Below are 15,751 nucleotides of genomic sequence, written 5' to 3' on the forward strand. Positions count from 1 at the left end.
TCACTTGAAACTGGCTGCTGTTTTAGGTTCTCTAAAATGCAGCTCTTGTTAAGCAGAGTTTTGATGAGGAAGTGTAAGTGATACTGGGAATTAAACTCTCAACCATGATAACAGAACTGAAGTATCAGAGGAAAACAAAGGAGAGATGTATTAATTTCTTTCTTTTTCCTTTTCTTTTTAGGTAGTACTGGGGATTGAACTCAGGGCAATCGACATGCTAACAATCATGAGCTACAAACCTCAGCTCTTTGGAGATAGGGTTTTGCTAAATCGCTCAGGGTGGACTTGAATTTGTAATCCTCCTGCCTCAGGCCCCTGCCCCCTGAGTAGCTGGGATTATAGGTATGTCCCACTATACCTGGCAAGGTAAGGTTCTTGAACAGCAGAGAGAAGCTTCTAAGTATTTTTAAGCTTTAAGCTGGTTTTAAGATAGAAATATTTATGAGAATGTATCCTCACCTACTTAAAAAGTAGCATTAAAAATATTTTTTGCTGGGCACAGTGGCACAGGCCTATAATCCAGCAACTCAGGACGCTGAGACAGGAGGACCACAAGTTCAAAGCCAGCCCTCAGCAATTTAGCGAGACTCTGTCTCAAAAGTAAAATATTAAAAGGGCTGGGGATATGACTCAGTGAATCTCCAGTACCAAAAAAAGAAAGAAAAATTTCACACTAGTGCCTCAACTTTCCCCGAAGTACCCTTCTTTAACAATGTTCCTGTTCTCCCAATTCCTCAATTTTTCTCATTTTTTCAGAATTATTTATTGAGTTCCTATGGCATAGAACATTTAAGAAAAACAAAGATGAATGGGACATGATTCCAAGGAGCAGACATTCAATTCTGGGATTTAAACCATGTGTAGTGAACATCACATACAGGTGTGATAAGCATTCATTGAAAATTTTAAAATTTTTCTCGGTTTGACACAATCAGAAATATGAGATTTCTTTTTTTAAAAATATTTATTTATTTTTAAGTTTTAGGTGGACACAATATCTTTATTTTATATTTATGTGGTGCTGAGGATCAAACCCAGTGCCTCGTGCATGCTAGGTGAGCAATCTACCACTGAGCCACAACCCCAGCCCAGAAATATGAGATTTCTATCCAGACATTCTTTTGGGGCTCAATTGTTTTGATACCATCTTGATGAAGGATGAATCTTCTCCTATAAGGTTATGTCTGGACATTTATCAATTTCACTTGAGTCCAGTGAATGATAAAGTTCTTGCCAACTTGTATTGTTTAAGAAGTAAGTTAATATCTGAAATTTCCTTACGCTATTCTTAAGAGATACTAGCCATCAATAATTTCTAAGTGCTATAGGCTAAAAGAGAAATACAAAGTGCTACCGGGCAGGGTGCTACATGACTGTAATCCTAGCAACTTGGGAGTCAGAGGCAGGAGGATTGCAAGTTCAAAGCCAGCCTTAACAACTGAGTGAGGCCCTAAGCAACTCAGCAAGACTCTGCCTCTAAAAATAAAATATAAAAAAGGGCTGGAGATACGGCTCAAGTGGTAAAGTGCCCCGGGGGTTCTATCACTATTACCAAAAAACCCAAAACAAAAAACAAAAAATAAAGTGGTATGGGTTCAGAGGGTAGGAAGTAAAAGAGTAAGGGTAGTCCCAAAATAAATAAGAGACAGAAAGTAAGAATTATAGAATTAAACATTGAAAATACAATCGATAGTACTGATACTACAAGTGTTCAGGTTTATACTTATTAAATTCATCCCAGTGGGGCTGGGGATGTGGCTCAAGCGGTAGCGCGCTCGCCTGGCATGGGTGCGGCCCGGGTTCGATCCTCGGCACCACATACCAACAAAGATGTTGTGTCTGCCGAAAACTAAAATGTAAATAAAATATTTAAAAAAAAAAATTCATCCCAGCTAATTACAAATGAGACAAGAAAAATAACAAAGTAAAATTCTTAATTCAGAGATTATCGGCATTTATCTGAGAGAAGGCTACCGGAAAACCTATAGAATTTGTTATTCCTTGATTTTTCCTTTATAAAAAACACTTTCCAGGGGTTAGGGATGTAGCTCAATGGTACAGCATTTGACTAAAATGGGTGAGGCCCTGGGTTCAATCCCTAGCACTCACCTCCGAGAAAGAAAAAAGCATTCCTAGATATATGTAATTCAAAATCATTGGTCTGTAAAATTTCACGTTTTTAGCACTTCTTTTCCTTTAGTTATTCTTTAAAGTCAGGGAATACTCTACTAGGATCAGTACTGGAAAATACCACTATTCTTTATTCATCTAATCACTATTCCAAAACACACTGACAACCTAAAGTGGTCAACAATGATTTTTATTGGTGCTGGTTTAGATAGCAAGACACGAAAATTAAAAAAAAAAAAAAAAAAAAAAAAAAAAAAAAAAAAAAAAAGGTATGTGACAAATAAACACAATGGAAAAAATTTTTTAAGAAAAAAGAAAGGCAAAATACTTTAATACTTCTTACATAATTAATTATAATATAGAGGCTTCTCTTTACTTACCAGAATTCATTCAATAGTCACACAAAAATATGCTAACAAGTCTGAAACAGAACTTCAAATATCAAATAGAGAAGCCTTTTGATTTAAGAAGCAATTATTAAAAATTTCTTAAACTGAAGAAAATGTTGATACCTAATCCCCAAACAGCAGCGAAAAGAGATTTGGTCTTCTAACAATCCTGAAAACGTTTCAAATGTGTGTGAAAGCCTATCTATCAAAACTTGTACTTTCAAATAAACCAAGAAAAGTTCCAATACCCCATTTGATTCAAATGTATGATATGTCAAGATCATTATATTGTCATGCACAATAAAAAAGGGGGGGGCTTGTATGTCATCACAGAAATCCAAATTCACATAGAAAACAGGAATAAATGTGCCAAACTAGGTCAAATTTATGATGGTGAACTTTTCATAAGTTGATATGGTCTATGTAAGGATGTTACTGGTATTAATGACTATTATGTATAATTAAACACTTTTCCGTATTTTACTAAAAACACTATAAGAATGATAAACAATTTAAAATTAAACTTCATATTAATGGTATTTTAAATATTTGCTGTTGATCTACCTTTGCTATCCCATTTTAATCCCCCCAAAACAACTTACTCTTCTGATTTTCTTCCGTTTTTTAGAACGTGGTCTTGTCTCTATTCTTTGGACACTGCAACGCACAAGTAATAACAGGTCTTGCAGGCTAAACAACTTATAAACAAAATTTCCTTCTTGAGGAGCAAGATATTCCGATGTATCTTCAACATAGTCCTGAAGTTCATATGGCAATCCTTTAAAAATAATATTTCTCATTTTTATTTTAAAATACATTAGCCCTTTATTCATCATAATTCAGTATACAACAATTCAGTTAACTATTTTTTAAGCTTTTACCAACTTTATTTTCTACTTCCTCCACCTAATTGATGCTCACACTATTACCATTTCTATTTACTGGAACTGTTACAAATCTAGCTGAAATCAAAGCTTTAAAGTTTTCTCTCTCTCTCTCTTTTTTTCCCCCCAGTGCTGGGGATAAAACCTAGGGCCTCATACATGTTAGATAAATGCCCTACCACTGAGTTACAACTCTAGTCCAGTTCTCTTTCTTCTAGTATTACCTTCATTAACTTTAGGCAAAGTATAAATTAGTGAGACAGTACATCAAATTAAAAGAAAAAAAGTTTAAAAAGTAACGTTACGCCTATTCTAGGCAGAGCTGGGGAAGAGATTTACATTTATTTCACAAAATTCAAAAGTAACAAACTATAGTCTAACACAAGTACAAATATTGGTCTGATCAATGTTTATAATTGGTGCATTTCCTCTTCTTCAGTTTGCTAAACCACATTACCTATAGCTTTGCAGCCACCTTACACAGTGGATAAACATTAAGTTATAAAACCCATAAACCTCTGGTACATATCTAGAGAGGATATTCAGGAAACTGAAATACTGATCAGGAAACTAAAAGATTCAGTATCAATGACTAGGTAAAGATTACAGCACAGGCCATAATAGAGACTGTGAAAGAATGAAGGAGAAAAAGTTAAAAAAGGAATAGTTAAAATAGTATAAGTTCTTTGTAAATATTTACTTACGTCCTTTTGGCTTCTGAAATGCAGAAGACCATCCAGATTTTGGCCAACTGGAGGCATCTGAAGGAGCAGAGGGTTGCTCAGAAATAGGTGGTTGTTTAGAATTTTCTAAATTCATTAAGGGCAATTCAGGTACTTTTCTGGAAATGGGCTTTAAGAGCTCATCCTGCATTTTTAAAATTTCTCCAACTGGATCAAATTTTTTATATACCCGTTTGATAGGTTTTTTTAAAACACATGACTCTTCAGAATTACAAGTGGTAGTAGTAGTAGTCTGGTTTCCTACAGGAACTTGTTCTGAAGAATTTGGACTCGCTGGTCTAGAACCTAAACTAGAACCCACAACAGCTATTTTTTCATCACTATTATTTTCACACTGTGTATCAATGATTAAACAGTCCTCATCTGTATCACTACTGCAAGGAATTACTTTTTCAGTTTTAGTTGTTTCTGATGTAGAAGACTTTTCCTTTGAATTGTCTATGTTATCTAGAACATTCAGTCTTTCATCTTTGGTATATACTGTATCTGTAGTCATATCATTTTCATTAGAGTTTTCAATTTCCTTGGAATTTTCAAACTGTAAGGCATTAGATGTTTTCAAGTCATTATCTTGCATCAAAGACTTGTCAGAACTGGTTACCGTTTCACCACATGGTACACATCCCTGATCATCTTTATTTTTGCATTCTTCAGGGCCACTTTCCATACCAGTGACCAGTTGTTTCTCCTTCTGCAATTGTTCCATTAGAATCTGAGTTAAACTTCTAGAATTAGCAGAAATGTCTGGTGCAGATGGTGCTACAGGTGTAGCTGCTGCTTTGGGGGCTGTGGAATCAGTCAAGATGGGTACCGTGGAAGTATTTGCTGGACTTGGTGACTTTGATGGTTTGGTAGTAGTTACTCCAAAAGTTTCAAGTTCTGTGACATCATCATCAAAATCCAGATCCAAATTTTCAAGAGTCTCAATTTTTCGGCACTCATTAACTTCACTGGATGTCTTAGAAGAAAATACATTGGTAACTTATTAGTAAAAATTTCAGAGCATGCTTCACCTATTTCTTAATGTCCCTATCTCTCAGATACATAGTTGTATTTTTAAAAGTAGAAAGAAAAGTCTAATGTTTCTAAATGATTCTTGCTTAAGATGACAACAAACTACAATCACTATTTAGCCTGACTTTCCCATTGAAATGTTCAGGAAAACAATTTGCTAAATTTTAACAGCACAGAAAACAGTCAATTGTGAAGTACTGCATCTCAAGAGGATTTTACACTAATCAAAAATAAAAAAAAGATGATCACCAAGAAGAAATGCAGGATCAAACAGGCAGACAGGTTTTCATTTATGCCCACCTGTGCACTCTTGCAGACACCTGGACTTAGCTGAACTGTAGGAAAGCCTATTTGCTGCTGTGAGGAAGCTATTTTCTAACATAACCAGAGAAATGTTGCTACCTCTAGTGCGTTCCTAATATCACCCAGTAGCTTTCTTTCCATACCTACTCAGTGAAAACAATTTTTGAGTAATGTAAGATGGGGCAAAAATGAATAGGGTAGTACTGTATCTGGGACATGAAGTCACTGAGTTCATGGTTCTTTATGTACTATTCTAGTCACTTAAGAACCACACGCAGGGCTGGGGATGTGGCTCAAACAGTAACGCGCTTGCCTGGCATGCGCGGGGCACTGGGTTTGATCCTCAGCATCACATAAAAATAAAATAAAGATGTTGTGTCCACCGAAAATAAAAAATAAAATATTAAAAAATTCTCTCTCTCTCTCGCTCTTAAAAATAAAAAGAACCACACACAGCTTTAGTTTATTCAGGAATAAAATGTCTCCTTCCAAAGTAGACAAAAAGCATCAGAATAGCTCTCTTCGATGTGGCAGAAAACATTAGATAAATACTATAGAAATTTGGTTATAAGATATGAATACTACTAACCTTTCAGTTTAAGATTTGAGAGAAAGATTCTAACAACAATCAAATAGTAAGGAAAATCAAATAGTAAGGGAAGTTAACTAACCTCTCTAACCTCAAATTCCTCATTTCTAAAATAGGAATAAGAGGGTTACTTCTCAGATTTATTCCAAAGATTAAATGAGAAACTATATATAAAAAGTTTCCTTGCATAGTGCCTGGCACAGAGTAGGTAGCCTCCAAATAAATGGTAGCTCTTAGTAAAACAAAAAGTTCCAAATTTAGTAAAAAAGTAAAATTAAACTATATGCTGTTTACATCAGACATTCCACCACAAAAAGTTTGAAACAAAACAAATGGACATGACATTAAGAAATAAAAACAGGAGGAATAACAATGTTAGTGTTAGACATACCAGAATTCAATGAAAAAAGCATTAGACAGAAAAAGGAAGAATGCTGTGTTGAAAAAAGATGATATCCATGTGAGAATAGATAATGGTCATGAATTTGTGACATACCAAATATGAGGTTAAAATACATAGTCAAAAAGAAAAACAGAAGAAAATTTCGACAGAAACACAAGTGTACTTGGTCAATGATACCCTGTTTCTTAAGTGAAAATAGAAATTCATTAAGAAAATTTTAAACAATAAACCCAAGCACTTGCAAATTAAAAAGCACTCCAAACTATTGGATAAAAGGAGAAATAAAAATAATTACAGAATACTTAGAAAGCAACAAAAATTAAAAGAGCAGACGTTAAAAATCAGAAGTATCATAATTTGAGGATCCATATAACAGTACCTTCTTCTAACAATTATTTTGATTTCATTTTGTTAGAAGTGTAGTGGAGACATTGGCAATCCAGAAGCATCTTACTCCAAATATGGGGCCTGAAAACTTAGGCTACAAATCTCTGAGAAAGCTCATTTACTTCTGGTTTACTTTTTCTCCTGTGGTATCTAAGTCTTTGGTGGAAAAGTGAATTCTGACTTGTAATCCCCTAATGAACTGTGCCAACAGCACAGTTCATTTCTTGGTTGCCACTTTGGAATTGGCAAATACCATCCAGGGCAAAAATGACCCTAAGTGACAGGCTTACACCTCCTACATTCCTTTCTTCTCTGTTATTTCAGCCCTGGCTATAATTCCTCACTATCTTATTAGTAGTTCTTTGATGCTTCTAAGAGAACAAGTTTTACATTTAGTCTGGCTCTTATAGTTAGTTGTCTTATGTAATGGGAAGATCCATATTACCCGATCTATCATTACTTAAAGAAGTCACACTGTTACTTTTTATCCCTCTTAACCTACTTCACATTTCTTTATAGCACTTGCTACCTCTTGACATTCACCTCATACCAATATAAGTTTTAGGTAGATATTCAAAAGTAAATGTAAAAGAATAAACATAAGAAAACTGGAAGTGCTGTGCTTTGTGATACTATACATCATAAAAAGTATTAGGCCAAAAACAAACAGAAAAAAACTTAAAATATATAAAAAGCAAAAGGCCAATATTCTTAAAATTGTGTGATCTCTTAAATGTAAGAAAGACATTTTCATATTTGACTTTAAAATTTTGTTTCTTCCTCACTTTATTCAAGTTTCTATTCATATGGCTTGTTCTCAGGCCTTCTTGGTCATGAATGTAAAACAGTCTTGCCCCTATCCACCTATCTCCCTTTAACCTATTCTATTTTTCTTTATAGCGTATCACTATCTGCTTTGTTGCTGCGTATTAAGAATCTCTGCTACTAATGTAAGCTCTGAGAAGAGACTTTGTTCTCATTTACCGCTGTATCCTCAGTGCATAGAACAGCATCTATTCAATAACTACTTGTAGACTGAATTAATGAAGTTTTCTAGAAACAGAATAATCATAGAGAAAATACTTTAAAACACATTGAATAAAAGCTAATATACGCAGTGTCAACTGTCAATCTAATACTTTATATGAATTAACTGCTTTAAACCCAAACTACCCAAAGAGCTAGGTAATATCATACTCCTCTTACAGATGAGCAAAATAAACAGATTATATAATTTGCCCAAGGCCACATAGCTACCAAATATACTGAAAAAGATTAACAATCTAACCAAATACTTTCTGTACCAATCAAATTAAATTCATCTGTTCCCTTTCACACTTAAAATTCTTGAATAGGAATGAGGCCAATTAAAATCTCATATTAACCACTACCAAGACGAGAACATCATTAAGTTTTTAGTATATGTACACTGAGCATCTTAAATAAATACCAAACTTAACCATCACAACAACCTTGTGAAGTAGGTCCTACTACTTTTGTTTTATGTGAAGGAATAAACGGAAGTTCAGGGAGGTTAAATCACTTAACGTCTTCTAGACTGAGAATTCAACTCTAAGTTTGAATTTAAAGACTATTTTATACACTTACAAATATACATACACATTACATACACACACACACACACACACACACACTTTATTTTGTGGGTTACTCCACATCTGTGGAATTTAGATCAAAGCACATTCATATTCACCTGGACTTCAGGGTTGAGGGCTCATAAATCTATAGACATAAATCTGCACATATTTATTTAGTATTAACCCAATCACAATGGGGATTTTTATAACCAATAACATTTTGAATAAAAATTTACTACGTTTTTACACTAAGAAAATTAAATTCCACATACAAGCTTTAAGAAAATTTATCAAAACCAGATCTGATGGCATGCACTTACAGTCCCCAACATTTGGGAGACTGAAGTGGAAGGATCACTTGAGCCCAAGAGTTTGAGATCACCAGCCTGGACAACATAATGAGAGCCCCCTTTCTCTTAAAAAAAAAAAAAAAAATTAGGGGCTGGGGTTGTGGCTCAGCAGTAGAGTGCTCACCTAGCATGTGCGAGGTGCTGGGTTCAATCCTCAGCACCACATAAAATAAATGAAATAAAGGTATTGTGTCCAGCTACAACTAAAAAATATATAGTAAAAAAAAAAATACATTTTGTCTCATTTGTGACACCTTTGTAAGTCAATAAAATATTTAGATGAAGGACCTAGCTAGGAGATTTGAAATCTATTTGGATTGAGTCTTTGGTATACAACAAAGTGTTTTATAGCTCTGCAACATATAATTGATACATGACATGTGTAAACTCCTTGAGGTATGTATGGTGTGATGTTTTTGTACATTTATGTTGTGTACTGATCAACTAAGTATATATGTTATCCATCATCTCAAAAATTTACCATGTCTTTGTGATAAACATTAAAATTCTCTTCTTCTAGCTATTTTGAATACTAATCAAATTTTTGTCTTTCTGTACACTGTCTTTCTGCGAGCCTGGCTCATTTAACTTAACACTATGATCTCCAGATAGATACCATTTGTATCTATCCTGATACAAATGACAGGATTTCCTTTTTTTGTTTTGTTTTGAAGAGCTGAATAGTTTTCTAACGTGTTTACATATCATATTTTCTTTACCATCATAAATCCATTAATGGACCCTTAGGTTGATTCCATATCTTGGCTACTGTGAATAATGCTGCAAGAAACATGTTAGTGCAGGGATCTCTTTGATACACTGTTTCTTTTAAATATATATCCAGAATTATGATTATTGGATCATATGGCAGTTCTAAAATTTTTGAAGAACCTCCAAACTCTTTTCTGTAGTGGCTGAACTAATTTACATTCCCACAAACAGTATATAAGGTCCTCTTTCTCTACATCCTGACTACTATTTGTCATTTTTTAGTCTTTTTGATTATATCCATTCTATAAGAAGATAATAATATCTCATTGGGGTTTTAATTTACATTTTCTTGATGATTAATAATATTGAGCATTTTTTCATATACTTGTCAACCATTTCTCTTCTTATGAGACTCTATTCAGATAATTTTCCGATTTTCTTAAATTTATTTTTAAGTGACACATGAAAACATAAGAATTATACACATTAATGGTATATGATGTAATGTATATATATATATGACCATTTTGCTACTAAGTTTAGAGACACATTATAAAAGTAATACTTCAAAAGGATAAACATGTACATTCTCTTAAGGAAACAAAAAAAACATTACATACTTCCATTTCAGATATACACTCTTCAGGTTTGTCCATAAATACTGCAGAGACTGGAACAGATGTGGTTTTGGACATCATAAATTTTAATGGAACTTCATGGAAAATTTGATTTCTTTCTCTCATTGTCATTTTCTTCTGGGGAAGTGGTGAGTTAATATAAATTACTTTAACTGGTTTGGAACCTTAAAACCAGAAACAAAAGAAAAGAAGTGAAGAGTAGCTGGTAGCTTTATTCAAAACAAATCAGAATACATGAAAGATCACTAAACAAAGAGACATAGGGGAGAGGAATCACAACTCATATGTTTGCCAATCTTGAACGAAAATATTTTTCAAATCCCTAAAGACAAACTCAACTGGCAAGACAAACATGCTCTTTTCTAGCCATGTTTAAAAATAATTTTCTGATTTTAATGTTGTACTCTGTTATTATTACTCAGTTCTTAAAGGAATTTGCAAAAAGTGATGAGATTTTTACCACAGAGAATACCTTATATTTGATTTTAACTTGTAGTTTTGTTTCATTTAAAGTCTTTAATTTATTTATGTTATAGACATAAAATTTTAATTTTATTGTTAAAAGAGAAACTAGTATAGACCTATTTTAAGTCTGATTTTCAATAATGGACAAGTAAGTAAATCCTGGAAATTAAACCATTTGAAGTTGTGTAAAGAAGTACAGCATTCCTTCATTTAAATAAAAGACAGAAGTACTTCACCATTTCATTTATTTCTGGCAACCTAAGTTATAATTACTTTTCTATCTTTCACCCCTTAACAAGACTACAGGTACTGTAGACTTAATACTCGTCACTTCTTTAGTAGCTTCATATTTGAAAAAGTTCTACTGAGTTTAAGTGTTAAGGACTGGGGATACAGCTCAGTCGGAAGAGTGCCTGCCTTAATCCCCAGCACCACTCACCCACACCCACACCCACACCCACACACACACACACAAAGAGTTTAAGTGTCAAATTGACATTTTCCCTAAACCAAGACTTTTATATTTGACAAATGACCACCTATGTTTGAACAATTAAAATGGAATGGTTCCAATATCCTTTTGAGAACATTATCTGACATAGCAAATCACAAACCTGCAACAGGTATAACTTGAATACACACTGGAATTTCCCATTGTTCCTTATAGCTGGGTCCATGATTATTTAACAAAGTGAATAATGATTGACTAGTCAGAGCTATCTGAGGATGATATCTTGAAACAAGCTTCTCTGCATTTGGATCCTTACTAATATCCTGAAAAAAACACATAACTTGTTAATTGGTTACATTCATTGACAATTTGACAAAGCAATGAAAAGAAGGGAGGAAGCAATAAAGGGAACTTCAGATCAACAAAGTTATATGTATTTTGTGAGATACAGATTACTGAGATCCAAAGCCACCTGGCTACTTACATAGTGCATAGCTTCAGCTCTTTGTTCTGGTGTTTCAATGGAAGACATGTTATCTTTTGAGAGCTGCAACTTTGCAGGCATTGAGGGAAATACTGTTTTCACAAATTTTACATTGCCCTAAAGAAGCCAAAAATGAAAATATTATTGCAAAAATCCTGATGTATTTTTCCCCTAAGTATCTTTCATCATGAAAACTCTTAGCTGAAAATTCATTATTCTACTAAATGCAAATGTGGAAACTCTTTAAGCCAAGATGTTCCCTAATGTTTACTCTAAACCATCCCCAATTTTTTTTAAAGGTTCAAAAGAAGGGTTTCATGAAATTTCCCTGACACTTTAAATTCCATCTTCTCTTTTTATGAAGCACAAATCATAAAAAGCAATAGTGGAACCCAAATATCTTCTTCGGATATATTTCTAGTATGTTTGTGAGTAAATTCCCTTTAAAGAATAAGGGCTTCCTCCTTGTATTTAGGAACATTAAGGAAGATGGGAAGTAAGAAAAGAAATAAAGTTAGTAGTGATATTTTTTAAAACATCAAGAATTAGTATCCATGAACTAAAAAGAATGGGACACAGATTGGTATTATATATTCAAAAAGTTATCTTTTTATCATTCAAATTTAAATAATACAATAAATACAGGAAATACAGATGATGTTTCAGACCAAAAAGGCTTATACTTTCATATGATAAATCTTACCAATACTAGAAGAGTTTTTTCTAACTTTAATCCCATCTCTATTCTGAATGGGAAGAATCCCAGTAAGCTGGTAACTTCATGGAGGGTATAAAATTCTGGATACTTTTTTACTTGTTCAATGCAAGCTCTTAAAACTTGCTAGGAAATAAAAATCAAGAAAAATTCATTTGTATCATACTTCATTAACACTGCAACAGTAATGTTTTAGTTACATGTGATTATATAATTATTTAATCATAAAAGTTAGCTTTGTTTTGTTTACTTTTACCAATCTGCACATTATATATTCCTTGATTTAATTTTATTTTTCAAACAAATTTTTAACCTAGTTTCCTAAAATACTGATTTTAATACTAAAATTAGCAATCTTATTAAAATTAAAAATTAAAGACACACATTTTCTATGCTACTTAAGAAACCATCAAATATAGCCACATGAAAATTTCAACAATGTATTTCAATAAAAGCAGATGCATGAATTATTAGAAATAAAGTTTAATACTCCAAAAAAATTCCCAAATACATGAATTAATGGAGAAGTTATATATACAAAATAAAATGAACAATTGTATAAGTAGTTTAAATGACGGAATACTTAGTATTTACAGATATTTTGAGTTTGAGATAGACCATATTCACATAACTTTTATTGTAGTATATTATTATAATAATTCTGTTCTATTATTGTTTATTGTTGTTAATCTCTTAGTGTACCTAATTTAAAAATTAAGCTTTACCATAAGTATATATGTATAGAAAAAATGTAGTATATGTAGAGTTTGGTATTATGTTCAGCTTCAAGCACCCACTGGGGTTCTTGGAATGTATTCTCCATGGATAAGGATAATCTAGATAGATCATTAAAAGATACAAACACATGAATATACTACAGTACACAGTTTTGAGATGTTAATATTTCTACTATTCAGCACATGAATAAAAGACCTACATACAACTTTATATAACTTGATTTTCTAAACTGAAAATACTGACAGTTCTCTAAGCTTTTTGCTAGATAATCACACATTTTTAGAATGTTATTACTGTAATCCACTTAGAAATTTACCTAAATGTAATTTTGTTTTTACCTCTGTGAAGAGACGAGCATCATCAGAAAGCATATTATAATCCTGTGCACATTTCTTTGCAGAATTCTGTAAAAATTTTAGGAATTCAGCAACTTCTTCATTCACATGTTTCTTCATATCCTGAATTTTTAAAAAGCAGACAAGTCTTGGAATAAGAAGTTTCATTAAAAAGCAATCTCTTCTCAATCACTGCTCTAATAATTTGCATTTAATGAACAATTAACATATCAAATCCAAAGCAGAAACCACAAATAAAAGTTAATATAAACTCTAGGAATGGTAAACTCTAGTTCAATGGTAGAGCATGGGCTTAGCATCTGTGAGGCTCTAGGTTCAACACCAGCAAAAACTAAAAAAAAAAAAAAGAAATCCCCAAAACTTAAACTCCACAAAAACAGAAAAGCCAATGTCTGGTACTATAATACATGCTTAGGAATTAATTTATTTTATATATTAAAAATAAAAAAGACAAACATCCCTATAGAAAAATGAGGAAACAATAAGAACAGGCAAGATACAAAAAAAAAAAGAAATAGAAATGGCTGAAAAACACATAGAAAATACTTATTTTCATTAGTAATCAATGTAAATTAAATTAAGGTAAAACAAGAAATCACCATTTTACCCATATCCAATTAGAGGCAAAAGAAGGTAATGTACTACCTTAATGAAGGCAGTTTTTTTAAAAGATTTTCATACAATAGTGGTACAAACAAAGTGGCTTAAACTTGTTGCAGAAAAATTTATCCAGGTGCATGTGTAAATCACTTTGAAAACATACATTATCTTTGATCTGACAATTTTATTTTTAAAATTTCATCTTAAGGAAGCAATCACAGATAAGAACAAAGAGTTTGCTAAAAAGATGTTCAGCATAGCATCACATATATAATTGAGAATGTGGAAACTACTTAAAGTAATAATTGAGCAATAATTTAAAACTGAAACAATAAGGTGTGTAAACTTCTACTATAACTTGAGAGAGACATGCTCAGAATGCCTGATCTATATGAAAGGACCAACAAAAAAGGCACCAATGCTCTGCCAAGTAAACGTCTTATTTTTCATTTTTGTAAATATGACTGTACCTAAAATAATAAAAGAAAATTTAAAATAAAAATTTTTCCTGATTTGTAATTTTTGTTTTTTTAGTGAAGCTGAAGAATAAAATACATACCAAATACTGCAAGTATTCATTTTTATTTATTCCAATAGCTTTTGAATTTGTAGAAATCTTTGCATATTTAACCAACAAGTCCACATAACTTCTTTGCTCTCTCTGTGAGAAACGAGAGAAACGAGGATAAGGAACTCTTGGTTTTGGGAGAAGAACCATTCCAACTGCGGTTTTAACTTTTTCCTCTGCTTGAGCTGCTGAACTAACTGCCGGCTCATTTTCTACAGAACTTGCTGAGGCATTCAAATTTTCCCCTATACGTCTGGAAAAAAAAAATACAATTTACAAATATGTGCTTTTCACATGAAGATTACTATCATGGAATTTCAAGATTCTCAATCATAAGGGAGAATATAGCATGATTAACAGAGTAAATTCTGGATTATTATCTAACTCTGACACCTGCATTTTGATGTTTAGTCATTTAGTACAGATAAGTATTTTGCAGGAATGAATCACATTGCACACTTACCTCCAACTACTTGATGAAGAGGAAGAGACATACTATTACACTATTCAATTTAGAAGTTTTATACCTTTTATTGAAGAGGGAAAATCATTCTTGCTCATTATATTTGTATTTATATTTTATTACAATGCTAGTTCTTTTTTAATGTTTAAATTCTCCAGTAATATATATTAGTTATATAATGAAAAAAAGCTACTAAGACCAGTTTAAAATAGGGTTACAAACTTAAAGTTAGTAAATTTACAGCAATTCTAAATTCTCTGGTTTCCTTTGCTTATCTCAAAATTTAAACAGAGCCAAGTGAAGTGGCACACACCTGTTATCCCAGCAACTTGGGAGGTTGAAGCAAGAGGATGGAAAATTTGAGGTTAGCCTCAGCAACTTAGGGAGACCCTCAGCAATTTAGCCAGACTGTCTCAAAATAAAAAAGTTAAAATGTTTGGGGATGTAGCTCAGTGGTAAAGCACCTCTTAGTTCAGTACCAAGCAATAAATTAATTAAGAAAATTCCAACAACTATAAGTTATATCTTAAGGAAGCAGTAGTAGTTTTAGAAAGTTGTACAATCCTTTATCAGTCTTGTACATGTCTAAGTCCATGAAAATGTCCCTATGCAAAAGTAAAATCCTAGCATAAAGTAATGTAATATACTAGAAGAAAAAGTAGTGAATAGCTAGAGAACCTGTTATCAGATTTATTTATAAAGTGCTAATCTCAATTTTTAAAGAGGTCACCATACCACCTTAATTAATGCATATGACTACAAATTTCTTATC

The 15,751-nt window shown here is 32.6% G+C and overlaps 1 protein-coding gene across 2 annotated transcripts in view; it reads right to left on the reverse strand.

The window, feature by feature from the left end:
- Ice2 (interactor of little elongation complex ELL subunit 2) overlaps nt 1-15,751 on the reverse strand; it is a 43,988-nt gene that overhangs the window by 20,001 nt on the left and 8,236 nt on the right. The window contains exons 4-11 of one of the 2 annotated variants that reach the window (XM_026384893.2): nt 14,508-14,769; nt 13,331-13,450; nt 12,243-12,380; nt 11,540-11,656; nt 11,219-11,378; nt 10,122-10,303; nt 4,108-5,104; nt 3,122-3,297 (exon numbers count right to left, since the gene is read on the reverse strand). In XM_026384893.2, the coding sequence (XP_026240678.2) occupies nt 3,122-3,297; nt 4,108-5,104; nt 10,122-10,303; nt 11,219-11,378; nt 11,540-11,656; nt 12,243-12,380; nt 13,331-13,450; nt 14,508-14,769 (2,152 nt within the window). The remainder of the gene's footprint in view (nt 1-3,121; nt 3,298-4,107; nt 5,105-10,121; nt 10,304-11,218; nt 11,379-11,539; nt 11,657-12,242; nt 12,381-13,330; nt 13,451-14,507; nt 14,770-15,751) is intronic. The other variant, XM_026384894.2, reaches the window with a different exon arrangement.

Source organism: Urocitellus parryii, chromosome 6 (assembly GCF_045843805.1).
Source record: "Urocitellus parryii isolate mUroPar1 chromosome 6, mUroPar1.hap1, whole genome shotgun sequence".
Taxonomy (NCBI): Eukaryota; Metazoa; Chordata; class Mammalia; order Rodentia; family Sciuridae; genus Urocitellus; species Urocitellus parryii.